The sequence below is a fragment of the Muscardinus avellanarius genome (assembly GCF_963383645.1).
Source record: "Muscardinus avellanarius genome assembly, chromosome: 3".
Lineage (NCBI taxonomy): Eukaryota > Metazoa > Chordata > Mammalia > Rodentia > Gliridae > Muscardinus > Muscardinus avellanarius.
Genome location: NC_137788.1, coordinates 1,440,133 through 1,466,566, shown reverse-complemented (window position 1 = coordinate 1,466,566; position 26,434 = coordinate 1,440,133). Strand labels below are relative to the sequence as shown.

The window sequence follows — 26,434 nt, the reverse complement described above, 5'->3', positions numbered from 1 at the left end:
GCCCTGGCACCCTAGCTTCTGCAGCGCTCTGTCCTGGTAGGTGGGAGCCGCCACCTGCAGGAACCTTCCCACCCTGCTCACCCCTGCCACCGAGGTCACCTGGCCCTAGCCCACTCTTTCCCTGTGGCATGGGCCTCGGAAGCACAAGGTTCCGGGCTCCTGAAGTTGGGGGGAGGGTGCCTTGGCTCTGCACCCTCTCGCCCCTCCATTTCCTCCTCCAGTTCTTGCCTGAGAGAGGCTGTCTTACTCTGAAGTCAGATTTGGGCTTGAAGACTTCTCTCTGGGTACCATCAGGCAGAGCGTCCTCCAGTTCCCACTAGTGGGCCTCCCCGAGGCCTCAAACCTGAGCCAAGAGCCAGCGCCACGGCTGGCTCCTAACATCGGCAAAGGTTCCGCTAACGGTACCCAACCTTTTCATGGCTTCCAGCACCTTCTAAGCCCTCTCTTGGCCTGGGGCTGAGCAGATGAGCCTCCCTCCCTCAGCCCCTCCTTCCTGCCAGGACGGTGTGCCTGGAGGGGGGGGGGGGCGGGGGGGGGACCAGCCAGAGCCAGGTCTAAAGGAGGCCAGGCCTGGCCCGCAGTCCCCTGCTGCTCCCCACAGCCCCCTCCAGCCAGCTGACATGTAGCCCAGAGAACCCCAAGCTGACCAGCCCCAAGCTGACCAGCTGCACAACTACACCTGGGGAGGGTGGGCAGGGCAGGGTGGGGCAGCCTGGCTGGGAAGGGCCTCCTTTACCCTAACTGAGACTACCGGTCCTCCCTGGTGGGAGGCAGAGCAGCTGCCCTGGAGTGGGTGTGGCCCTGCAGGATGGGTGGGGCCTTGTGGGCGGGCAGAGGCTCCTCCCACTCAGACCCCAGAAGGCTCGGGTTCCCTGGCGGCCAGCCTCACTGTGGGTGAGGGTCGCAGCAGCCCTGCACCGTAGGGCCCCCGTGGTGTCCAGGTAGCCCCGGGGACCTGGAGCCGCGGCTGGAGGCAGCTGAGTACTGTGTTTCTCCCCAGGGAAGCAGCTGCCCCCCTTTTCTAGCCGGCTGCGCTTCTCCCAGGAAGAGAGGACCATTGTAAAACGAGAACCCCGAGGTAGCCTTTGCCTTCCCTGACACCCAGTCTCAAAAAGGTGGGCTCGGACTGGGCCTGCCACGGGAGGGAGCGCCTGCTGCGGCGGGGTGCTCACTGGCCCTGGGGAACCATTGGGCGCCACCCTGGAGGCCTGACAGGTGCTCCGGTGTAGGACTGGGCCGGTGGGGGCGGCCCGGCAAGTTGGTCTCCACGGCATGAGAGCTGCCAGGCAAAGTGGGGGGCAAGGCCAGCCCGAGGCCCTGGCCGCTGTAGGCTCCTGGGTCACTGCAGGGCAGCAAAATAGACGCTCATCACTTAAGGCCACACTTGGAAGGGACTGGAGGAGGCAGGGGCTAGACCATCCTTGCGGGTGGAGTGAGGACCGACCCAGCCCGCCCAGCCACGCCCATCACGATGCCTTGCCACGCCCACCCGCCTTGACCCGCCTTGACCCGCCCCACTCCTTCTCCTGCCTGCAGCCATCCAAGAACCCAGGAAGACCACCGAAGTCTGCACCACCCCTGGCTGCGTGATGGCAGGTGAGCCCCTCCCCCACGCCTGGAAGCCCTGCTCAAGGTTTGGGGGTTCAGACCGGCCTGAGACCAAAGAAGGCATCCCGGCTGGGTGAGCACCATGGGGTGGAAGGCTGGCTCACCTTGGCTCCCGGGGCCAGCCTTCCTCCTGCAGCTGCCAAGCCCAGGGGCTGCACCCCGATTCCCAGGACCCCGCGCTCTGGTCTGCGGCTACAGAAAGGCCAAATGAGCATGTTATGTTTTCTCTGGGAATGTATCTAAAGTTGAGGCCATGGATTTTCTGAGCGGTCACAGAGAGGGTCTGCCCCTGTTGGGTCCGCAGCCCACGGAGCAACTTCTGCCAGGCCCCAGCCTCAAAGGTGCCAGGCCGGGGCCAGCAGGATTCAAGGGAGGGTCCTGGAGGGGGTCCCAGGAGGGGTCCAGCATGAGCCCCCAGCCCCAGCACCAAACTCTGGTTTCCCAGGACACGGCATCACCCCCTAACAAGCCCCAGATGGTAGGTAAGAGCACCCCTCCCCAGGGACTGGGCACCATGAGTGCTGGGTGCCAGCTGGCAGGCAGGCCACCGCGGAGCCCTCGGCGGGGCCAGGCGCCCTCTGCACCCATCGTCCAGGTCCTGGGCCTAACACCTGGAGTCCCCAGAATGAGGCTCAGAGAAGCCACAGGAGCATATAAATAGAGCTTCCGCTCGGCTCGGTGACTTCCGTTGCTCCTGGCCCCAGTGCAGCTCAGAGAGGGCGACGCGCTCTCCCAGGGCACAGAGCAGCAGCTGAATCTCCCACAGCCAGTCCCCAGGGCTGAGACTGTTAGGCCCAGAGCGACTGTGGGGCCATCTGCAGCTCGGTCTCCCCTCTTCCTCCTCCACACCCTGGGGCGAGCAGCCGCACGGATCCTGCAGAACATGGACCCGGCCAGCGACCCCTGTCACGACTTCTACCAGTATGCGTGCGGAGGCTGGCTGCGGCGCCACGTCATCCCCGAGACCAACTCCCGCTACAGCGTCTTCGACATCCTTCGGGACGAGCTGGAGGTCATCCTCAAAGGTGGAGAGCGCGCCTGCCCTCCCTGGGCTGGCCGGGTGTCGCCCCCTGAGGCCGCCTCCAGCTCCTTGAGGACTGGGAACCCTGGGGTGCCGGCCCAGCTGCTGCGGGGAGGGCCCCCCCGGTCGGGTGCCACAGGGGTTATGGGACCATTGACCCTGGCCCTGGCCCCAGCCGCCACCTCAGGCCTCTGCCCAGCATCCTCCTCTGCCCGCAGCGGTGCTGGAAAATTCCACTGTCCATGACCGGCCGGCCGTGGAGAAGGCCAAGATGCTGTACCGCTCCTGCATGAACGAGAGTGAGTGGCCAGGAAGGGCCGCGGAGGGCGGCCAGCGGGTGCCATGCCTGCCAGGGCCCATCCTGCCCCGGGACCCCGGCAGCCCCTGCGGCACAGCGGGGCTGTGGGCTGTACCCCCATGGCCCCCGGGAAGCAGAGTAACTGCCGCTGCCCTGTGACATCGCTCACACCCAGGCCACAGTCCTGCACAGCAGAAAGCCTGCAAGTCCATGAAAGTGTGTGTGTGTGTATATACACATATGTGTGTGTGAACTGCGTGCACATATGTATGAGTAAACAGCGCAGGCATGTGCAGTGTGTGTGTTATGTGTAAGGGCATGCATTTATATGTGTATATGATGTATACCTATGTGTTCCTAGTGTATGTGTACACAGGCAGTGCTCGTGTGCATTGTGTATGTGTGCATATGCTCATGTGTGTACCTCGTGTGCACATGTGCATTGTGCATGTGTGTGCATGTGTGTGCCTTTGTGTGTATGTAGGTATGTGGTGGATGTGTGATTGTGTGTTGTGCCTGGATACATGCGTGTGCATGTGTATATATGAGGATGGCGGATGTGTGTAGTATGTTTCTGTCTCGTGTGTGTATGTGCATTTGTGTGTGTGTGTGTGTGTGCGCGCGCGCGCGCATTGGAGGTGTGTGGCGAGCAGATTTTCAGTACTGGTTCTTACTAAGCTCTTTTGGCCATGGGCACCAGCACCTGGGGTCCTGTGCTGGGCTCGCAGTCCAGCCGAGCTCTCCTGGGAGGCAGAGTGTGCTCTGATGAACCTGTGTGACCACTGGAGCCTGGCTCTGTGGGAGAGTCTCCCTGGCCCTGCCCGGCACGCCGTGGTCCTCTCCCACGGAAAGGGAAAGTTGGCGTGTCTGGTGGACACCTGCCAGGCAAAGGCGCCGCCTGTGTTCCCACCTTGCTTTGGTTTTTGTCCTGAGAGTCCAAATACACAAAAGGACTGCGGTCAGTCCATGTACAGGAACAGAGTTCTGAGCCACAGCCGGCGCCCAGAACTCCACCCGGCCCAGGTCAGATGCTCACCCCCGCGCTGGTTTATGGCTCACACCTGCCCTAATTTTTGTTTCTGCTTCCAGAGAGAGCCACAGTGCTCCCACCCTGGTCCACAAGAGGCCTGCTCCTCCTCAGCCCCCACGGTGTCCCCAGGGGCTCAGCGGCACCTTCCTCTTCTCCTGCAGCCGAGCCACTTGCTGGCCCGGCCCCGGCGCTGCCGCTCTGCTTGGCGGCTTTCCTTTATTTCCACAGTAGCTTTCAGTACTTTTTTTTTTTTTTTTTTTTTTTTTTTTTAGCAATACTGGGAATGGAACCCACGGGCATTCGACCTCCGACCTCCGAGCTACACCCCCTGCCCTATTTTTTATTCTTTATTTTGAAACAGTATCTCACTGAGTTGCAGAGGGCCTCACTAAAGTAGCTGAGGCTGGCCACAAACCATGATCCTCCAGTCTCAGCCTCCCGAAGCCTGGGATTACAAGCTTACGCCACATGCCCGGCTCCGTACTTTTTTTTTTTTTAACTGCAGTTCTCCCAAGCTGCTCATTCAATGAGCACCACCCAGGAGGAGCTGTATTTTACGTTCCGCCAGCAGCCTCACCGCTGCGATGTCCCACCCCCCAGTGCGCCCAGAGCTGCCTAGAGTTTCACGTGGTAGTAGCTGGTCACTCTGGCCTGGCCTGCTGCTGACCCAGGCTGGCTCACCTGCTGCCAGCTCCCAGGCCCCCGTCCTCCCATCCCCAGGGCACTTGTGCTGTCAAGCGCCAGCCCCTTCTCAGGCCTGTGTCCAGTGTCCAGCCGTCTAAGCTGCTGAGCCGGTGTGAGGCGTGTACTGGGCATGTGGCACCCCTGGGTCTGTGTCATGGAGCCTGGGGAACCACCGCCGCCCTTCTTACCTTCTCAGGTGTGATCGAGAAGCGAGATTCTCAGCCCCTGCTGGACATCTTAGAGGTGGTGGGAGGCTGGCCAGTGGCCATGGACAAGTGGAACGAGACCATAGGTAAGGCCAGGCCTGGTGGCAGCCTCTGGACACACAAGTGGACATTGAGCCTGGGACTCCTTGGGGCCCTGGCCTTCCAAGGGAGGCTGCACACCTGGCTCCAGGCCGCTGACCACCCCTCCAGCTGCAGCTCTCAGGAAGCCCATCCCTGCCAGAGCCAACCTCAGGGTCCCGGGAGCCTGAGCCAGGGAGCCAGCGCAGATCATGACAGGGCTTCCTGGGCTGTCCCTGCGGCTCAGCAGAGGCGTCCCTCCTGGGCCCCTAGTCTCCCAGGCCCAGGGGCTCCCCGGCTCTGAGTCCCCACCTCCCTGACTACCTCCAACCTGGGCGCTGAAGTGATGCATGGAGTAGTCTGTGGCTTGCATTCATGTGTATATGATGTAAACCTCTGAGCTCCTATTGTACATCTGTACATACGTATGTGCCAACCACATACCTGCCAACCACAGCCCCCAAGGCTCGCTGTGAGCTCGTGGCCCTGGGCTGGGCAGTCCCCTGCGCCCTAGAGCTCCAGGCTTACAAAGTAGAAGCAGGCTCTGCCATGGGCTGGGCGGAAACCCCGGGGCCTGCCAGTCCCCCAGAGTGGGCTCTGACTCCCCAGGCCCCCACTGGGAGCTGGAGCGGCAGCTGGCTGTGCTGAACACGCAGTTCAACAGACGTGTCCTCATCGACCTCTTCATTTGGAACGACGACCAGAACTCCAGCCGCCATATCATCTACGTATGAGCCGCGCCCGGGGGCCAGGAGCTCACAACGCAGGGGCCTGAGCAGACCAGAGTGGCGGCCAGGGGTCAGGGGACCCTGAGTGTGTTCCCAGGGCCTGGGCTTTCTGGCCCTTGTATGTGTCTGAGGCTTGGGGGACAGGCTGCGCTGAGTAGGGTTCCTCTGGGGCTCCTGGACCGTGTTCTGCTCAGTGGGGCAGCCGTGCCCAGCCTGGCTCTCCTGGACAGTGCAGCCTTTGGCCCCAGAGCAGGAAGCCTGACCTCAAAGGGATGCACCAGCCACAGCTGGAAGGCTCAGGGAAACACACGTCTGTGGGCGCCATTCTGAGAAGGCCCTGCAGGAAGCTCCAGCCCCTCCCCAGGCCGCGTCTCCCTGGCTTTCATTGCAGGCGTGCGCTCCTAGGGTAGCACGGTGCCACGGCCACCCTGTAGGGACACAGTGTCCTGCTAGGCATGGTCCGGGGGTAGAGGAGCAGCCAGGCTGTGGGAGCCCCAGCCCCTGGCCCAGGGTCACACCCTCTGTGTTTCCAGATAGACCAGCCCACCTTGGGCATGCCGTCCCGCGAGTACTACTTCAATGAGGGCAACAACCAGAAGGTGAGCGGGGCCTTACCCAGATGCTGGGCCCAGCCCCCTCCCACAACGCGGGGCCTGCTGGGCCCAGTGCTCCGTCTCATCCCTGGCTCTTGGTTCCTGCAGTCAGCTTCCCATTAGGCGGGGGAAACGGGCCACCGGGACAGAGGGGTGGAGTTGGGACCAGAGTGCAGCCCTGAGCGGTCTGGTGTGGTGGCCAGGGTGTGGGGAGCACACAGACCCTATGCGGGGTGCCTCCAGGAGTGTGCTCATGGTCTAGGGGACAGGGAGTTCCCGTTCAGCACTGCCTGAGTCCCAGAGCCCCGCTGAGGTTGGTAGATCAGCTTCCTGGGGCCTGCGCCATGTCACGCGCCCACCCACCCCACAGAGCGCTCCGTGGTGGCCCCGGCGGCGGAGGCTGCCCAGCCCCACCCACCGTCCTTTGGCCCAGGTGCAGGAGGCCTACCTGCAGTTCATGATGTCGGTAGCCACCATGCTTCGGAACGACCTGAACCTCCCCAAGGACAGCCAGCTGGTGCAGGAGGACATGGTACAGGTGCTGAAGCTGGAGACGCACCTGGCCAACGTGAGGCGGGGCTGGGGCCGGGGCCAGGGGTCTCAGGCCGGGCTCCGGCTGCCCACCCCTATGTGACCCCCAGCCCCCATGCAGGCCACGGCGCCCCAGGAGGAGAGGCACGATGTCACTGCCCTATACCACAGGATGGACCTGGAGGAGCTCCAGTACAGGTTTGACCTGAAGGTGAGGCCCAGGCTCACTCCGGAGGCTCGCGCTGGCCGGGTAGGGACTGCCCTCTCCTGCAGCTCCAGCCTGAGAAAGAACCATGCCACAGACACCTGTGGCGTGATAGCTGATCCCAGGAGGACAGCAGGCACCACCTGCCACCCGGGACAGCCGCCCCATCCTGTCCATGAGATGTGTTGGTAACGCCAGTCTATCAGGAAACAGAGGCCGCTCTCTCTGACCCCCAGGGTGACAGCTCCCACGCCCTCCCTGAAAGCCACGTGGGCCCTGCCCGCCTTGGCCCCAGCCCTGTGGTGGCTCAGCCCACTCTGGCTCTGCCCAAGTGGCCCACTGCTCCAAGGGCCTCCTCCCCAGGAGGGGTAGGAGTTATGCAGGTCTGAGCATAGCAGCCATGTAGGAAACCGAGCCAGGGAGAACGACAGTGCAGGAAGGAACGGAACCTCCTGTCCCAGTTCACTCCACCTGGGCTGCCCTAACAGTCTGGGATGTCGCCGTGGGTTCTTGTTCTTAGCTCGTTTAGAAATCATAGCCAGAAATGCACTGCTGCGAGCGTAAGCAGTTTTATTATTACAAGGTAGAAAGGGGCAGAGCAGTGGAAGCACCCCATCAGAGGCACGCAGTGGAGTGCCTTGAAAGAAGACACTGAGGTCTCTGAACACAGGACACTTTTTATAAGAACGCATCATCTCCTTCCTCCCATCCTGCTTAGCCAGTAGTCCTCTTTTCCCACCAAAAGCAGGTGCAGGCCAGCCAGTTATCTCCGCTGTGTGAGCCTTTTCTCTTGGCCTCCTTTGCCCACCCTCACAGGGACAGCGGCCTGACATTGCTGATGAAAATGTGTTACTTGGCTTGCAAGGTCAGGGGGCTGCATGGTAGAAGTCCGCTTTGTTTTTGGCTTTATTTTTATTAAAGTTTAAAGCATGTATTGTCCACCTGTGTCCTTGGCGAGTTCTCAGCTTCTCCTCCCTGATAGAAGTTATTATGTTGAAAACTTGTTTTATAATAAAAGAGACACAGGAATATAGTCCTTTAAAGTATGGAGCTTTGGGGAGCTATAATTGTTTTGTGTTATTAGTAATTAATAGCGGGTTAATATAGCTTGCTTTTTATCCTTTAACTTTAGTCTAAACTGTTGTTAAGAGTCTATATAGTAATCCCAGCATTTGGGAGGCTGAGACTGGAGGATCATGGTTCGCGGACAGCCTCAGCTACTTAGTGAGGCCCTCTGCAACCCAGTGAGACCCGGTTTCAAAATAAAGAATAAAAAATAGGGCAGAGGGTGTAGCTTGGAGGTCAAATACCCCTGGGTTCCATCCCCAGACCCGAGGAAAAAAAAGTCTATATAGTTCTTTTTTCCAAGTGTAGGTGTCTGTGTTTTAACATTCAGTGTTTAATAGGAATAATAGTCAACTTTTAGCTGACCAGAGTCAACCTTGGCTGCAGCTCTTGGCTGACAGCTTAGAGAAAGAAAGATTTTATTGTTCTGTCTGAGTATGAAAGCGTGTTCCTGTTAGCAATTAATACTGCCCCTATTAGCAATCAACTGGTGGGTCCAGTTCTATACTTTCCTGGGTAATGAAGCTCGGTCACTCTGACCCTTGTGTCTGGGCCCATGGTGCATTCCGCGGTGTACCAGGAGTGGTGCCCAGGGCAGACGTGCTGCCTTCGATTGCCGTAGGTGACGCCAGACCCTTCTCTCCAGAGTCGTTCACAAGGTCACACTCCAGGCCTACGTGACGCCCACCATTTTCCTTGGCCCTTCCAGTGGGTGTATGGTGTCTTTTCATCTGGAGTCAACTCAGCGTTGCTGATGCTGGCACCAACTCCTGGAGATTGCCCAGCGGCTGGCCTCTCGTGTGAGGTCTCACCCAGTTGTTTGCGAAATGTCTGCCTTTTCTTGTTGGCGTATCTATTTTGGATGCTAGCCCTTGGCCAGGTGTTCGCATCCTCCCCAGGGTCAGCCTGGCTTTCTCTCTCCCGGCTGTTTTTGTATTTACAAGGAGGTGTTTGTTCGTTTGTTTGTTTGGTGGTACTGGGAGTTTTGGAAGTCCTTCTACCTCCGGGCTACACTCCCAGACCTATTTTATAATTTTTATTTGGAAACAGGGTCTCTTAAGCCAGCGTGGCTGACTTCAAACCTGCGCGATCCTCCTGTCTCCACCTCCCAAGCGCGGGGATTACAAGCGTGCGCCATCACGCCCGGCATGCAAGGAGGTTTTGTTTTGTTTTGTTTTTGGTGGTACTGAGGTTCCTGGAAGCCCTTCTACCTCCGGGCTACACTCCCAGACCTATTTTTTTATACTTTTTTTAAATTTGGAAACAGGGTCTCATAAGCCAGCACACGCGGCTGGCTTCGAACCTGCGCGATTGCAAGGAGGTTTTGAAACAGTCCAGTTTATCAACATCAAAGGCGTAGCAGCCTTCCTTTGCGGCCAGTGTTCTTGGTGCTCTGTTTCAGAAGCTCTGCCTACCCTCAGGGCCGTCTAGGCCTGCCATCCACCTTGAGTTATCCTGTTGGTGGTGATAGTGAAGCTCGGAGCCACACCCCTCGCCCTGTTTTATTTTTCCGTTTGAAACAGGGTCTTGCTAACTTGCTGAGAGCCTCCCTAAGTTGCTGTGGCCACCAACCTGTGATCCTCCTGCCTCAGCCTCCCAAGTTCTGGGATCACAGGTGAGCGCCACTATGCCTGGCTCACCTTGAGTTGAGTTCGCAGATATGGTGAGATGTAGGGACTTCTTCTGTACGGATTCCAGATAAGCCAACAACCATTTGTTGATAAGACACTCGCCTTAACCGCTGGCCTGTGTGCCACTGTACATCAGGTGTGTTTGTGCCTGTGCGTGTGCGTGTGTGTGTGTGCGTGCGTGCTCCTGAGCTCTTGTCTCATTGGTCAGTCTATCTATCATCTATCTGTCTATCTATCTATCATCTGTCTGTCTGTCTGTCTATCTTTGGGCCGCCACCTTCTTTGCCACAGGTCACTAATAAGCTTCAGTGTCTGACAACTGACAACTCCATTCTTCAAGATTGTCTTCATTCTTCCGGGACCTTTGCATTTCCAGATAAAACTTAGAATCAACTTGCCAACTCCATAGAACACCCACTGGGACTCTGATAGGAATTGCCCTGAATCTGCGCATGACTTGAGCGAGGCTGGCCCTTGGCGCTGAGTCTTCGACCCACGAGTCTGCTATGTGCTAAGGTTTATCTATGTTTTCTTGAGTTTCTGGGTCTTGCGGTTATTCCAGGGTCTCGCATAGCTCTTAGGAGGTCTATCCTCCCGTGTTTGCTTTTTCTATATTATTGCAGATGGCACCCTTGTGTGATTTATCTTCGCTCTTGTGGCTGACACACAGAAATGCCAACCTTGTAGACAGCAATTCCACTCAGCCTGCTTATCACTCCCACGATTATCTGTAGATCCTTTCAGACTGTATCCACACGAAATCGTGTCATCTGTGAGGACTGTGTGAAGGTTTCCCTGCCGACCCCTGTTGATTTTTTTTCCGCCCTGTGCCTTACTGCATGGAGCCACGAAGTCATGACAGTGAACAGAGTGATGGTCCCGAGAGGAGACGGCAGTCACAGCCTCCCCATCCAACTCTGTGGCGGTGCAGTTTGTGTGTGCGTCGTTGCTAGGGCAGGCTAGCTTCACTCTGGTCTGAGCCAGACTTGTGCCTGCCTGGGTGGCCCTCAGGCTTGGCACTGCAACAGATATTCATTGATTTTCCTTGTGTGTGTGGGTGTTCTACCTCTGAGCTATGCCCCAGCTCTATTTTTTTTTAAATTAGGAAACAGGGTCTCACTAAATTGCTGAGGCTGGCCTCGAACATGTGATCCTCCTATCTCTACCTCCCAAGTACTGGGATTATAGGTGTGTGCGACCATGCCCAACTAACACATTTTACTAAATGCCCTTTCTGCATCTAGTAAAATTATCATGCAATTTTCTTCCTTTATTCCATTGTGCTGGTTTGTTATACTGGTTTTATTTTAAAATGTGGCATTCAACTTTACTCCTTAAATAAATGTGCTTGTGATTTTATATTGCTATGTGTGTATGATTGTGATTTTATATTGGTATAGCCAAATTTTCTTTGCTAATACTTTGTTTAGAATTTCTGGATCTGATCATAAATGGCACTGGTTATTATTTTCTTATAACATTCTTATTTTGGCATTATGCTTCTCTTGGCCTCATTAATCAAGTTGAAAAGGATTTCCTCTTTTCTTCTCCCTGGAAAGTCTGAGTAAGATTGACAGAATGTTTTTATTTTTATTTTATTTTATTTTATTTTTGTGGTACTGGGGTTCCTGGGAGCCCTTCTACCTCTGGGCTACATTCCCAGACCTATTTTTAATATTTTTATTTGGAAACAGGGTCTCTTAAGCCAGCGCGGATGGCTTCGAACCAGCTCGATCCTCCTGTCTCCACCTCCCAAGCGTGGGGATTACAAGCATGGGCCACCACGGGATTACAAGCATGGGCCACCACGCCCGGCGGCAGAATGTTTTTAAATGTCAGATAGAGCGGGGATGGTGGCGCACGCTTGTAATCCCTGCGCTTGGGAGGCGGAGACAGGAGGATTGCTCAGGCTCAAAGCCAGCCGTGCGCGCTGGCTTAGGAGACCCTGTTTCCAAATAAAAAAAAATATAAAAATAGGTATGGGAGTGTAGCTCAGAGGCAGAAGGGTTTCCAGTAACCCCAGTACCACACACACAAAAAAAAGTCAGATAGAATGCATGATATGAAGTCGGGCACAGTGGCGCACACTTGTAATCCCAGTACTTGGGAGGCTGAGACAGGAGGATCGCAGATTCGTAGCCAGCCTCAGCTACTTAGTGAATCCTCTGCAACTTAGTGAGACCCTGTTTCAAAATAAAAAGAATAAAAAATAAGGCTGGGGGGGGGTGTGGCTCGGAAGTAGAATGCCCCTGGGTTCCATCCCCAGTGCCGCAAAATAAAAAAAATGCATGCTATGGACAGACACACCGGGGAATCTCTGTGGAACACTTCAAATTGAGGATTCAGTCTATTTTGCCTTAGAACTATTTATATCTTCTGCTTCGTTTGTCTTCTTGACTGAGTTGGGCTTTTGCAGAAATGCTCACCATCACAGTCTCTCCGACCGACTGGCATCTGCACTTGCCCTTTTCTCAGCCTGCAGGCCCCGCAGAAAGGTCACCACTATTTCCTGATCTGCGTGCAAGTCCTCTCCCACTTTTTTGAGTATTCGCCGCGGGCTGGGTTTCCTGGATGCCCAGGAATGGTCTCTCTCCAACCCCTCCTCCTCCTCCTCCAGGGATTTAACTGGACTCTCTTCATACAAACCGTGCTGTCCTCCGTCAAAATAGAGCTGCGGCCAAACGAGGAGGTGGTGGTCTACGGTATCCCCTATCTGCAGAATCTCGAAGACATCATCAGCATCTACTCTGCCAGGTTGGGGCCGGGGAGGGGCCCCGGGGCCTCAGCATCTCTGCCCCACTCCTCCACACACAGTTCCAGCTCAAGAGCGAGGACCACACCCAGAACATACTCTCAGGGGGCGAGGGACGGGGAGGTTGCACTTCAGTAACCAGTGGGGCCCGCGGTGGAGGTGTGAGGGCACCACGCAGTGGGGGACAGGCAGGCTGATTCTCAGAGGCCTCTCCTGCTCCCAAACCTCGGCACAAGGCAGAACCTGCCAGCCGGGCCATGGCCCCTCACTTGGCAGAGAGCGCCCACCTGTGCCCCTTCCCTGCCTCCCGCCCCAGGACCATGCAGAACTACCTGGTCTGGCGCCTGGTGCTGGACCGCATCAGCAGCCTGAGCCGGCGATTCAAGGAGGCGCGGGTGAACTATCGCAAGGTGAGCGCCCCACGGTGGAGGCTGCTGCCCTGGCCGGGCCAGGCCTTCGATCATTCGGTTTAAGCGAGGCCAGCGCTGGGGGCAGAGCCACCATCCCACACCTGCCCTCTTGGGATAGCCCAAGCCTGCCCCATTCAAACCAGCAAGTGCGACAAGAGCGGGGACAGGGCGGCAAGCTGCTGCGGCATTTGCCCTTGGAGGCAACGAAGGTCCAGGGAGCAGAAACGTCCAGTGTGGAGGCCGAGAAGCAGGAGCAGGCAGGAGGCCCAGAGGCTGGGCCAGAGAGGGTGCCACGCCTGCCTCTTTGACGCAGGGAATCCCGCAGCCCAGAAGGGGCAGCTGGATACAGGCGGAGCCCGCTCTGGGCCGGTTGGCATCTGGGGCCAGGTCTGATGGGGACAGGGTCCCATTTTGCATCCTCGCCTTGCTGGGGATGGCAGGCAGGCATCCTTATCACCACGGAGCGCTGGGAAACGGGCCCCGGCACTGGTGGCCAGGATGGGCATGGTCCCTAGCGTGCCCCAGATCGAGGGAGGGCAGGGCCAAGTAGAACCACCGCACTGCTTCCAGTAAGGAGCACTCCCTCCAGTAAGGGCCCAGCTCCCAGCTTGGGTGGGCGCGCTCTCAAACCCCACAGCCGCCCCCTGCATCCTGGCAGCAGGCAGAGGGATGTCTCTGAGTCGGGCGTGGCCCCTCTGGCTGCTGGGCACCCTGAGGCGTGGGGCGAAGGGGCTGTGGGAGGTCTGCTCAGCTCATGAACCTAGGGCCCAGGGAAGCAGATCCTGGGAAGTACGGAGTGAGCAAGCCGGCATCAAACACGCCAGGCGCTGTACGGCACCACGGTGGAGGAGGCGCGCTGGCGGGAGTGCGTCAGCTACGTCAACAGCAACATGGAGAGCGCGGTGGGCTTCCTCTACGTCAAGGAGGCCTTCCCCGGAGAAAGCAAGAACATGGTGGGTGCCTTGCTGCCTGGGACAGCCTCCTGCAGGGGCACCGGCCCATGACTGGAGGAAGCGAGTCACGGCGGCCTGCCCACATTGTGACTCCCGCTTGCACCCAGGCCATGAGCCCTCAGCAGAGGTCCATGCCCGGTGGCACCCAGAGTGGCACAAACTAGCCATAGTGCCCACCAGATAGGGGGAGGCCAAAGGGGGCCCACCCTATGCCTGACCCCTGGCCCCCAGCCCTGGACACGGCAGGCGCCCCAGGGAGGGCACAGATTGTACAGGTAGGAGCCGGGCGTGGTGGCGCACACTTGTAATCCCAGCATTTGGGAGGCTGAGGCAGGAGGATAGCAGTTCTCAGAGAGCCTCAGCTACTTAGTGAGGCCCTTTACAACTCAGTGAGACCCTGTTTCAAAATAAAGAGTAAAAAATAGGTCTGGGGGTATAGCTCTGAGGTAGAACTCCCCTGGGTTCCATCCACAGTACCGCACACACACACACACACACACACACACACACACACACACACACACAATTGTACGTAGGGAATCCCTTCATCTTACAAGGATCCAAATATCAGAAGGACTGAACCGGGGTCACTGCCACACCAACGCCAAACCCCCGGGAGGCCCCCAGCTGGGCAGCCTCGCCCAGAGGTGCTCCAGACCAGCCCCGCAGAAAAGCCCCAGAAATGCTGGCCACGGGTCCCCTGGAAGAGCCTGGGACACAGGGTGCCCCCCCAGGTCAGAGAGCTCATCAATAAAGTACGAACAGTGTTCGTGGAGACCCTGGACGAGCTGAGCTGGATGGACGAGGAGTCCAAGAAGAAGGCCCGGGAGAAGGTGAGTGTCCTGTGAGCGCGGGGGCCAGAGTCCCCGCGGGAGTCCTGTGGTCAGGACCCCCAGCCAGAGAGGGAAGCTGAGGGTGGAGGGAAGAAAGAAGAGCAGCCAGGGCTGGGAAATGCCCCCACCCCAGGAACCAATGTCGCCGCAGCGGCCCCGGGGCAAGGCCCCATCCCCTTTGTCCTGTGGACCTAGGGACAAATAGCAATCACATGACCCCGCTGGGGCCTGGCTGCCAGGCCCTGGTATCCGCAGGGCGGTCTGAGGGCCTTACCCTTTCCCACATGCCCGCCCTCTCCCCCAGGCCATGAACATCCGGGAGCAGATCGGCTACCCCGACTACATCCTGGAGGAGCGGAACGTGCACCTGGACGAGGAGTATTCCAGCGTGCGCCCCACCCACAGTGCCCCGCAGCTGTGCCTACCCTCTACCCCAGGGAAACGGGCCCAGAGGGGTGCCCTGTGCTAGGTGCCCCGCGGCCACCTTCCCAAGCCCTGGGGCCACTCCAGCACCACCTGTCTGTGGATGGGAGAACAGGTCCCAAAGGGCCAGGAGGGTGTTCTGAGTGACATCGACCCAGGGCCAGGGTGCCCCCCACCCACCCGCACGCCTGCACCCAGACCCTGGAGGCTTCATGCCCCACTGCCTGGCCAGCTTTGAGGCCCCTCCCAGCCACCCTCGAGCCCTCCCCTGGCCCCCGAGGACCCAGCCCCAGCACTGGCCATGACTGCCCCTCTCCCGTAGCTGAACTTCTCGGAGGACCTGTACTTTGAGAATGGGCTGCAGAATCTCAGGGCCAGCGCCCAGAGGAGCCTCAAGAAGCTTCGGGAAAAGGTGGACCAGAATCTGTGAGTGGTGTGGCCTGCAGGGCTCCCCGCGGGGCAGGGGGCTGTGTGCCCACTGAGGCTGGCCCATGCCCCCAGCCAGGCACACTGTACCTGCCTGTCCCAGAAACCCCCAGCCTGCCCTGCTCCTGGGGTCTCAGAGGGGAGCCAGGGCCCTGCTTGGGCAAGACTACTGTGACGGGGCCTCCTGGGCGCAGCCCTGGTCAGCCAGGGCAGGGAGGGCCGAGGGAAGGCCTCTGCAGACACGGGCTCCAAGCTACCTGTATGTTCACTGCAGCTGGATCATCGGAGCCGCCGTGGTCAACGCGTTCTACTCCCCAAACCGAAACCAGATTGGTACGCTACCCCCTCCCCCTGCCCATCACGGCCCCTCCAGAGGCACCGCGCAGCCCCCACCCACCCCTTCCTCAGGGGCACCCGGCTTGTCCCCAGAGCAGGGCAGGCCCAGCCTCTCCCCCTCAGAGGAGGTCGGGAGGGACGCAGGTGGGCCCACAAGGGCCTTTCCCCGAGGGCCGTGCAGAAGACGGGAAGGGGGCCAGCAAGGCCCCACATCTGGCCCTGCCCTCTCGGGCTCTGTTTCCCCATCTCTACATGGCGAGTGGGCGGGAGTCCTAACATCCACCTCCCAGGCCACGCGAGCAGGTGACGGGACGCCTGGAGGTGCCCACCTGGGCTGGCACACAGATGTGCCCATTCATAGTTTATTCTCTGCCCCTCCTGGGGACAGTGTTCCCAGCTGGGATCCTCCAGCCGCCCTTCTTCAGCAAGGAGCAGCCACAGGCCTTGAACTTTGGGGGCATTGGGATGGTGATCGGCCATGAGATCACACACGGCTTTGACGACAACGGTAAGGGCTGCCCGGGGACCAGGTCAGCACTGCACCCGCGGGCCACGCGCACCCTGAGCCTCCACGGAGCACCCGGGACCTCCCAAGGGCAGCCCTGTGTCCAGTGCTCGGAACCCCAGGACCTAGACTCCAGAGCTGGGAGGGGATGGTGGCATAGGAAACCACGGGAGCTGGCCCTCCGTGGGGGCTGAGTGGCCCCTCGACATGGTATCCCCACCAGCCCCCTGATGTTCTGCGGGGCTTGGTCTCTGCCCGGGAACTGCTAGCTCCCGATGCGGGGTTGGCCGGCGGAGGTGTGAGGAGAGCGGGACCCTGGGCCAGCCTCTGCTGGACGGGGTGGGCACGGTGCTCCCGCATGCCCGCCAGGCCGTAACTTCGACAAGAACGGCAACATGCTGGACTGGTGGAGCAACTTCTCGGCCCAGCACTTTCGGGAGCAGTCGGAGTGCATGGTCTACCAGTACAGCAACTACTCCTGGGACCTGGCGGACCAGCAGAACGTGAGTGCCGCCAGCTCTGTGCTTGCCCCGCGCTTCCTTCCCGGCCTGACACCATGGGACAGCGGGCGCCTGGCCGGGGCTGCCCCCATCCTGTCTCCTGTGTGCAGGTGAATGGGTTCAGCACTCTCGGGGAGAATATTGCGGACAACGGTGGGGTGCGCCAGGCGTACAAGGTGGGTGCCAGCAGCCAGGGCCCGTGCACAGGGGAACTGCACAGGGAGGAGCGCCGCCCCCAGGCGCCTCCCAGCCTGGGCTGGTGGGGAGGCCACATGTCCACCAGCCCCAGCAACCCCTCAAGCCTCACAAGCGGGTGAGCCCTGGGCACCAGCTCACTCAGGGTGGGTGATCCGAGGCCCCACAAGACCCTGCTGGTGTGAGCACTTGCAAGGACGCTGAGGAATCGAGGTGCTGAGTGTCCTCAGCTGCAGCAGCAGCGCCCCCACTTGGGCTAGGCCCCGGATCCAGACCCCCACTCCATGGAGACTGCAGGACCCCAGAGGCTTGGCTCGCGCCTGGCCAGGCCCAGCAGCCACTTGGCCCGCAGGCTTACCTCAAGTGGAGAGCTGAAGGCGGCAGGGACCAGCAGCTGCCCGGGCTGGATCTGACCTACAAGCAGCTTTTCTTCGTCAACTATGCCCAGGTAGCAGCCACTGCCCTGGCCCCACCACGACTCCACCCCCGTGACCTCAGAGAGCCCCCCACGGGCTGGCAGCCCCCAGAACCTGACCAATGGGCCTGCAGGCTTCCCTCTCCCCACCCAGGAAGAACAGCCTGGGCTGGTGGGGACTGCTCCCCAACCCAGCCCCGACCGCGGGGCCCCTTCTAGCCCCACAGCCCTGTAGCCACGTCCCCATGCTCCCACAGGTGTGGTGCGGGTCCTACCGGCCTGAGTTCGCGCTCCAGTCCATCAAAACCGATGTCCACAGTCCCCTGAAGTACAGGCAGGTGGCCCCGCCCATCCCCTCACCCCAGCCCCAGTACAGGCAAGTGGCCCTGCCCATCCCCTCACCCCAGCCCAGCCCCGAGTACAGGCAAGTGGTCCCTGCCCATCCCCTCACCCCAGCCCCAGCCCCGAGTACAGGCAAGTGGCCCTGCCCAGCCCCTCACCCCAGCCCCAGCCCCGAGCCCGTCTCTGCCGCCCCGCTTAATCGCCCCTCTGCAGGGTGCTAGGTTCGCTGCAGAACCTGGCTGCCTTCGCCAAGGCCTTCCATTGCGCCAAAGGAACCCCCATGCACCCCAAGGAGCGATGCCGAGTCTGGTAGCCAAGGCTCAGCCACGCCGTACTCCACCCGGGAGTGTCCGCACCAAGAGGGCACAGCGCACGGAGACCCAGTGAGCGCTGTGCCGGGTGGCTGCTGTACCCTCCGCGCCAGCCCGGAGCGCAGTCACCACCTGGCACCCAGGCGAGTGGTGCCCAGCACGGTGCCCCCTCTGCACCCACCCACGAGGGTCAGGGCCCATCGCAGCCCTGTAGACGCGGTCCACTGTCTTCCACCTGCTCTCTAAAGCGAGTTGTTACCAAATGTCTACAAGCTTCAGACCTGAGCTAAGTAAACACTTGAAAGGCGGCTGCCTCTGCCTCATTTGTGTAGGAAGCCGGGGCAGTATCCTCGGGCACACAGGCCAGGTGGGAGCTCCGGGCAGGCCTCCCAGGGCTGGGGCCTGGCCGTGACCTTCAGGTTCAGATGTGTCATGGGCGGGGGCCTGGCTGGGGGGGTGGGGGGAAGGCTGAGGCTGAGGCTGGAGGTGGCCGAGGGGCTGAAGGGGCCTGGGGACTGCCGCGGGGAAGCTGGAAGCCAGAGGAGGGACTGGACTGCAAAGGGGCCCATCACCTGTCTGCACTGGTCAACGACCATTGGCTTGCAGGTGGGAGGGGCAAGAAGACACTGTGGTCACCTAGCTTGGACCACAGAAGTGCTGAGGTCATCAGAGCCCACTGGGACCAAAGAGTCCTGAGACAGGAGGAAGGGGGGACAGAGGGGGCCCCGCCACCCCCACATGGGAGGGAGAGCTGGTGAGTCCTGCTCTGGACCCATTAGGCATCCCATCCTGGGAACGGGACTCCCAGGCCAGCCAGCAGGCTGCTCCAGTAGAGTGTAATGGTTCTCTGGACAAAAACACAAAAAGACCTTCTGCCGCAGGGCATGGTTCCTGAGTCTCAAGGTCCACCAAGTTTACCAGGTGGAGTCAAAACCATCCCCCCAGGTCCCCCAAACACAAACACTCCCACCTACCCATGTCGCCAGCTGTGCTGGGATCTGGGGCCACAGCCTGTCCCACCCCTCCATCTCCCTGGCCTGCGTCCTGGGCCTCAGTCAGAAGTGGGTAAGACCCGAGGCCGTATGAGAGGAACGGCTGGGCGTGAGAGCTGAGTGTGCCCCTGGGCCCAGCGTGTCAGGGGCCTGAAGTCTGCAGGGAGGCTAAGTCCCCTCCAGAAGGCAGCAAATCACGGCAGGAAGGCTGCACCGCGCCCTCTCGGGGCTGCCCCTCTAGGCGCTGAGCCAGGGAAGAAACACACTGCAGAGAAACCAGCTTTGTTGTTTATTTTGTTCTGTTCTGTGTGGTGCTGGGAATTGAACCCAGGGGCATTCCGACCCCAACCCTTTTTATTCTTTATTTTGAAACAGGATCTCACTTGGTTGCTGGGAGCCTCAGTAAATTGCTGAGGCGGGTCCTGAACCTCCAACCTTCCTGTTTTGGCCTCTCAAGTACCAGGACTGCAGACGTGCAGCACCACGCTCAGCTAGGGACTTTAGTTTCAGTGACTCATTGCTGCCCCGAGAGCAAGCTGAGGTCCAGAGTCCTGGCCCAGCAGCGCCACGACTCCTCTGGTCCGAGGCCCAGCACTCCAGGAGGGCACTCCAGACACCCCCAGCTCCACAAAGGTCAGGGCTATCACCTCCTGCACACCTCCTCATCACACTGCAGGGGCACAAGGAGCCCCGTCAGGCCGGCCACACTCCCAGGGGCCGCCCACCCAAACAGAGAAGGGGGCATGCTAAACACAGGAGCAAGCCTGACCTGGGCCCCTCCCCTCCCTCCAGGTCAACCACAGGACCACCCTAAGCCCAGCAGGGACGCCTCAGCCCTCTTAGAAGATAGCCTTCTTTCCACCCTACAGCCCTGTGCAGCCCACCACCCGCAAGGGAGGGCCCAGCTCTTTCTGCCGGGCTGGCTACACTGCCTTCCTGTAACATACATCCTGGGGCTGCCAAGGGCGTAATGACACAAACCTCCAAGGGCCACCCATGCCCCAGGGGAGTGCGGGGGCTGTCTGCAGCAGGCGGCGGCCTCCTCTCTGCTCACCTGGGGTGGCTCACTGCTGCAGACCTCTGCAGAGATGCCCAGAGCCTGCAGGATGTTCTCCTGGGGGACATAGTCGCCCGGGGACTTCTGAATGAAGTGAAGCAGCACTCTGTCTCCACCTGGAGAAGCAGCCAGGTGGTGAGGGCCCCTTGGGAGGCCACCACACCTGACACCAGTGTCAGGGAGGAGGGAGGGGAGGCCAGCCAGCCGAGCCACAGCCCCACCGTGCCAAGCCCACACGCAGGGCCGGGCCACACTGCCAAGGTGCAGCGCCAAGTTCTGCAAGGCCTTCGCACGGAGGACACGGCCCCGGAGCCCCTCTGCACCCACCTTTGCTGACAATCAGCAGCCCTCCACTCTGCAGTAGGTCCCCAGACAGGTTCCCGTGAATGCCAAGAGCCTTGGCCTGGAAGGAAGATCACAGGGCCACAGTCCGTCCTGGAGGACGCCCCGCCACCCCCCACCTCCTGTGTGACCCCAGCCATCACAAACCTTGGCCGCCACGTCACGCACGGGCTTCCCCAGGGCGGCTGGCAAGATGCTCAGACTGTTGTACCTGCAAAGACACCGGCTCTCTGGTCCGCGCACTCTGGTGTCGGCCAAGCCCCAAAGCTGCCCTGTTCCCCAGCAGATGCACAGACCAGCTCCAGATCGGGCCCTGCCCCACCCACTCACCTCACCGGGAGTTCAAAACCTGCACCAGACTGCTGGGTCAGCACCCAGCCCCACCAGGAGCAGCTGCTGGAGTCAAAGGGCACCCAGCCCAGGAATGACTGGCCCGGGGCCCCACAGAAGATCTGGGGCATAAGGAGCAGGTCGGGCTGAGTGTGCCCAGGGATCGGGCTCAGTTGGTGCTGCCAATCAGGGCTGGCAGTGTGCAGCACCAGAGGGCTGGGAGAGCCACTGAGAGAGACTGGGCTCCAAACCCCTCCGGCCATCTGGGTGCTGCCCGCTGAGTGGAGGCCTGGGTGGGAAAACCCATTACAAGCACTAACACCAAGAAGACACTAGGGTCAGCTTGCCTGGGGCAGAGTGAGCAGAGGGCAGAGCAAGAATTAGGGGTCGGTGGACACCAGGCCCCTCTGCCCCCCACTGCCCCCCACAGACACAGCTTACCGCTTGAAGCCCAGCTCCTTATAAACCTGCTTGTTCTCATCCAGGTAGAGCTCTGCAAAGGGAAGCCACAGTAGTGCACCCTAGGCCCCACTCTGGCCACACCCAGGGTCGCCATCGTGCACCCTGACTCCCCTCCCTTGCCCACTAGGGTTGCCCAGCTCGCCACCCAGGACCAAGAGTAGTAGGGTAGGGCCGTGTCCCCACTGTCCAGGAGGGGCTGAGACCCAGAGGTGACCCGCGGAGCCGGAAAAGCAGGAATGCGGGGCACAATATGGGGCGGGGAGGCTGCAGGAGAGGAGGGCCCCTGCGCATGCACCTGGAGAGGGCCGGCCAGGGCTGGCCAGGGCAGCCGCCCGTGTGGGAGAAGGGTCGCACCTCCGGAGAAGTAGCCTCCGTCCAGGAACTCCTGCAGGCCCAAGGTCTCGGGCCCCACGCCCACCAGGCGCACGCCGTGCTGGTCCAGGGCGCTCCGGAGGCCGCTGAGGTCCCGGGCGATCCAGCGGCACACCATGCAGCCGAAGCGCCGCAACACCGCCACCACGCACGCCTGCTCCTGCCACAGGCTCCGCAGCTCCACCGCCTGCGGGCGCCGCGGTCAGGGGCGGCCCGGCCTCCTCCCCGCGCCCGCGGGTTCCCGGCTCTGCGCCCCCCCCCCCGGCCTCACTGGACCCCGCAGGACCCCCCACCGCCGGGCCTACCTCCCCGGTCACAGCATGCTTCAGGACACAGGCGCCCACACGGGCCAGGTCCACGGTGCTCATGGCGACCGTCAAATGCCGGGGATCGCGGCCCAATCTCCCCGCTGCGCTCAGCTCCTGGGCCAAGCTCACTCACTCGGCCCGCCCCGGCCACGCCCCGGCCACGCCCCAGAGGTCACGCGGGGTCCGGGCCACGCCCCCATCCGGTACGCTCTTAGATCGGCTCGACCCCGCCTCCCGACGCCGGTCCCAAAGCAGAGGACCGGATGCAATTGGGCGTCTCTCGTTTGCATATGCATGAGCCGCTGGCCAATGGCGCCGCAGGCAGAGAGGGGCGGCTTTCTGAGCGCAGAGCGCCTGCGCAGAGTGCCCTGAGCCGGCCTACTCTTTACTTTGTTGGGGCGCTACTTGAAAATCCCTGGTAGCGTTGTCTCAAGGACAAGCCCCGATTTGTCTTTAATCATGAAATAGTGTCCGTCTCATGCCAGGTTCATATCAGCTTTTAATTCCCAAACTTTGGGGTTGGATGGACCTAGAGAAGGGCAGGCCACACTAAAAGTGCTGCTCATGTGGTTCCTGGGGCGGGTGTCCTGCTCCTTCTGTCACTTGGCCCTGTGATACCTCTCATGTCACTGAATTCGGACCAGAGCCAGGCCCGGCCTGACCCCGAGCAGATCCCACCAGGGCAGCCCGGCCAGACAGGCAGAGGGTGTCTGCCGCTGGGATCGGCATCTCCTCTAAGCCGCAGACACCTGCAGAGGGGCCCAGCAAGAAGAAGAAAGGGCTTCACCACACTGCCCACAGGATCCCCAGAAGAGATGGTAAAGCAGATGGTAAAGAGGAGGGCGCCTGGGACTGACCCAGGAGCCGTGGGGGCTGAAGATCCAGACAGGAAAGCAGGAGCCCTCTTAGATCAAAGGGGAAGGGAACTCACCTCCCAGGTAAAGGAGGCAGGAAGAGCAGGAAGGCTGAGCAGCAGGAGCAGGAACGAGGACCCAGGGCCTTGGGGGAGAGGCGGCAGCTCCAGAAGCCAGCAGCGCAGCAGCCAGAGGACAGGCAGGTCTGTGGAGGAGGGCTGCCGCCCTCTCAGAAGCCAGGAAGCAGGCAGCCATCTCAGAAGAAAGTGAGAGCCCAGTGTCGTGCACCTGTGATCCCAGGACTTGGGAAGCTGAGACAGGAGGATGGCAACTTTGAAGCCGGCCTCAGCAACTTAGCAAGATTCTCAGCAAGGTAGGGTGACCCTGTTTCAAAATAAAAAATAAAATAGGGCTGGGAGTATAGCTCGGAGGTAGAATGCCCCTGGTTTCAATCCCCAGTACAAGAAAAAGAGGAGGAGGAGGAGGAGGAGGAGGAGGAGGAGGAGGAGGAGGAGGAGGAGGAGGAGGCGGCGGCTGCGGCTACAGAGGGGCTGGAGCTGGGGTACAGTTTAACCCCCAGTACCTAAGAGGTGGAAGGCCCCCCTCTGCTGCCCCTGGTCCTGCAGCACCTTCTACTGCAGGAGCAGAACAGGAAGCCCACAGGCCAAGCAACAAGTTTGAAGCTAGCCTCAGCAACTTAGCAAGATTCTTAGCAAAACACCTCTATTTTCTTGGGATCCTTGGTGAACTCAAAAATTAAACTGACATAAGATGGATCGACAGGAGAAAAACATTCAGTTGTGCCTACTGCAAATTTTTATGGGGCATGGGAGCACTCCTAAGGCAATGAAGACCCAAAGAAACGAGAGGCCATTTGTTTGTTCTTAGTTTTTTTTTTTTTTAAGGGGTTCTTTTTTTGTCTTTTTTGGAACCGGGGATCGAACCCAGAGCGCCACACCTGCAGAGCAGATGCTTTGCCACTGAGCTCCATCCCGGCCCCCGAGAGGCTGGGATGTGTTTCATTGGACAAAGAATAGGAAGTTGGGGGACAGCCGCTAAATTATTTTATTTATTTATTTATTTTAATTTTATTTTTTATAAGTGGAACATATTGAGAGTGGTGTACATTTACATTGTGCTTCATGCCTTCCCCCTCCCTCTCCCTCCCCCCCAATAGAGAGTGTCCAGGTTAATCGTGTTGTATTTATGCTATTACACATACTCGTATGGAGCTCCTCCATTGAACAACCTCAGCTTTCTTCCTCTCCTACCCTTCCATCCAAGCTTTGCTGAGATTTCCCCTCCATCATCTGGAGGCCCTCTGGTATTACCACTGCTCCCTAGCTTGGGCATATTAGAGAAAACAGATGTCCCTTCTCTCTGTGCTTGACTAACCTCACTTAACACAGCAGCTAAATTATAAGGGAGAAGAGCAATTTTAATACGGTCTTTGTCAAATTCCTTAGCTACATCCCCAGTCCTCATCTTCTCTTATTTTTCCTCTTTCTTTTTTTCTTTTTCCCTTTTTCTTTCTTTCTTTTTTCTTTTTTTTTCTTTTTTTTTTTTTAGTGGGGATTGAACCCAGAGACATTCTTCCTCCAAGTACCCCAGACCTTTTCTTTTTTTATTTTGAAGCAGTCTCTCTAAGTTGCTGAGGCTGGCCTGTAATCCTTCTGTCTCAACCCCCCAGTACTGTACCACCAAGCCTGACTGGTGTGACATCTTTTTAATTTTAACATGGCATCCAACTAAAGGTAAACAGGCAAATGTATCCACTTTTATTAAAGTGTAACATATAAATAGAAAAGTACAAGCATCCTCAGAGGACAGCTCCTTTTATCCATCCACAAACCTGTCTACCCATGGTGTATCAGTCAGCTTTGCTGGGTTTTGCTTCAGTAACAAATGACCCCGAGCTTCAGTCAATCAGCAACCAAATGTGACCTCCTGCTCAGTGGCAGCAGGCTCTGCTCCTCTGCCTCCTTCATTCTGAAATCCAGGCTAAGGGAGCCAGGGCTCTCTGAAACATGCCTTTCTCCTGGCAGAAAGGTAAGGCAGAAGAAACTGGGACACAGCACTTCTGCTCACGTGCCGTTGGCCAGAAGTAGTTGTGTGCTCAGGTGAGTGTTGGGAAGACAAGAAAGTGTGTTTCCTCTGAGGGCGCTGCCCCGTGTGGGAATACGCTAACCCGTTACCGTGGCACGGGTGCTGACAGAGGACACGGGGCTCCTGGGTCAGAGACAAAGGACTTCATCCTTTGTGGTGCTGTAGGCAGCTTGGGCCTCTGTGTGTTGCCCCACAGTCCAGGGGTGGGCCCAGCGGGGGCTGCACATGCGCACGCGCGTGAAAACACACACACACACACACACACACACACACACACACACACACACACTGGGCATCCTTGCTGCTGGGCAGCCCGAGTCTGCTGTGGCAGTAGAGAGTTTGCTCTCTCTGTCTCTCCAGAGTTCTTAGGGCACACTCAACCCTGAGCGGCTTCTGGTGGAGGGTGCTCAGGGCCTCGCGTTATTGGCACACCTGCAGGACGTGGAGGGCCTGAGAGAGGCCCTCCAAACGGAGACCTCACGGGCATGAGAAGCCAAGGAGATCTCACAGAGTGGCCTCGCTGGGGTCACTGCCCTGGGCGGCCTGCTTGCATGTGTTTGACGTCAGCAGTTTTGTTTAGCTGGTCCCTTCTGCTGATGGGTCCACTCCAGCTGCTAATCCCCAGCCATAGCCGGTGTGGCTTATGAACAATGGAAATCGACCCTCTTCGGTTCTGGAGGAGGCCGGGACATTCAGGCTCAAGGCACCGGCAGATTCAGTGTCTGGCGAGGGCTTGGTTCACAGGTGAAACACCTCTCGCGGTGAAGAGTTGTTGCAGGGGATAGGTTGGGGGGGGAAAGGTGTGTGGTGTGAAATAATCCCCCCACCACCCCCAGACACACAGAGACAAACAGAAAAACCGTGGATTCTTGTCCTAAGCTAAGAATAAGTATTCATCGCTTGGACAGCTGCTGCAGATTTAAAGAAGTTTATTAAAAGATAGAAATATAGAGATAGTCACAGCCCTGTGCCGGAGGAGACACAGGGGGGCAATTCGAACGAAAATGCCAAAGAACTCCCGTTTCACTGACTTTTTATCCTGTCTAAGTCCAGCAGGTCCCTTTGATTTTTGGAGATCATGTTACACCTTATCGCCAGCCCCGGCTCTGCTTCTGTTATCTCTCCAGCTGGGTTTATGGCCTGAAAGGGGGAGACATCTCTGTCTCCAAACACAGGCCCAGATTTATGGCCTGAGAGGGAGGCATCTCTGTCTCCAGACACAGGCTTTTACCTTTCGTCTTCTCCCCCAAAATGTGTTAAATTGTTCTTAGGAATGCAAGGACATGTTAGCTTAACCCTGGCTTTCTTAGTAAAGAAGACATATTTTAAGATTGGACATCTTTCCCAGTATTGACACATTAATACTTTTTAAACTCTCTTCCCAATACCAGTACAGAGTGAGGGTCTCTCTGGGCTCTGTGATAAGGGCTCGGATCCCATCCATCACGAGGGCACTGCTGTCATGATCTACCTCCTCCGAACCCCCCACGCTGGGGACTGGGTTTCACCGTAAACCAACAGGCGGGTGAATC

General features: G+C 59.0%; 2 protein-coding genes across 3 annotated transcripts in view; one reads left to right on the top strand and one right to left on the bottom strand.

Moving 5' to 3' along the window:
* The window catches only part of MMEL1 (membrane metalloendopeptidase like 1), a gene marked incomplete at both ends in the record, with an annotated part of 34,527 nt that extends 16,446 nt beyond the window's left edge, over positions 1-18,081 (top strand). Inside the window, 22 exons of one of the 2 annotated variants that reach the window (XM_080691837.1) lie at positions 1,001-1,078; positions 1,537-1,596; positions 2,472-2,633; positions 2,848-2,928; positions 4,838-4,933; positions 5,535-5,653; positions 6,187-6,252; positions 6,680-6,814; positions 6,899-6,988; positions 12,296-12,432; positions 12,747-12,840; positions 13,665-13,793; positions 14,528-14,626; positions 14,931-15,014; positions 15,372-15,475; positions 15,750-15,808; positions 16,200-16,319; positions 16,686-16,819; positions 16,927-16,992; positions 17,364-17,459; positions 17,684-17,760; positions 17,982-18,081. In XM_080691837.1, the coding sequence (XP_080547963.1) occupies positions 1,001-1,078; positions 1,537-1,596; positions 2,472-2,633; positions 2,848-2,928; positions 4,838-4,933; positions 5,535-5,653; positions 6,187-6,252; positions 6,680-6,814; positions 6,899-6,988; positions 12,296-12,432; positions 12,747-12,840; positions 13,665-13,793; positions 14,528-14,626; positions 14,931-15,014; positions 15,372-15,475; positions 15,750-15,808; positions 16,200-16,319; positions 16,686-16,819; positions 16,927-16,992; positions 17,364-17,459; positions 17,684-17,760; positions 17,982-18,081 (2,186 nt within the window). The remainder of the gene's footprint in view (positions 1-1,000; positions 1,079-1,536; positions 1,597-2,471; positions 2,634-2,847; positions 2,929-4,837; positions 4,934-5,534; positions 5,654-6,186; positions 6,253-6,679; positions 6,815-6,898; positions 6,989-12,295; positions 12,433-12,746; positions 12,841-13,664; positions 13,794-14,527; positions 14,627-14,930; positions 15,015-15,371; positions 15,476-15,749; positions 15,809-16,199; positions 16,320-16,685; positions 16,820-16,926; positions 16,993-17,363; positions 17,460-17,683; positions 17,761-17,981) is intronic. The other variant, XM_080691838.1, reaches the window with a different exon arrangement.
* Positions 18,082-19,705: 1,624 nt separating this feature from the next.
* PRXL2B (peroxiredoxin like 2B) lies at positions 19,706-22,002 on the bottom strand (the record flags this gene model as incomplete). Its single annotated transcript, XM_080693132.1, has 7 exons — positions 19,706-19,741; positions 20,126-20,244; positions 20,456-20,531; positions 20,618-20,681; positions 21,242-21,293; positions 21,617-21,821; positions 21,940-22,002. 7 exons carry the CDS (start codon positions 22,000-22,002, stop codon positions 19,715-19,717), a joined length of 606 nt encoding a protein of 201 aa, XP_080549258.1. The 3' UTR covers positions 19,706-19,714.
* Between the last annotated feature and the right edge of the window lie 4,432 nt (positions 22,003-26,434).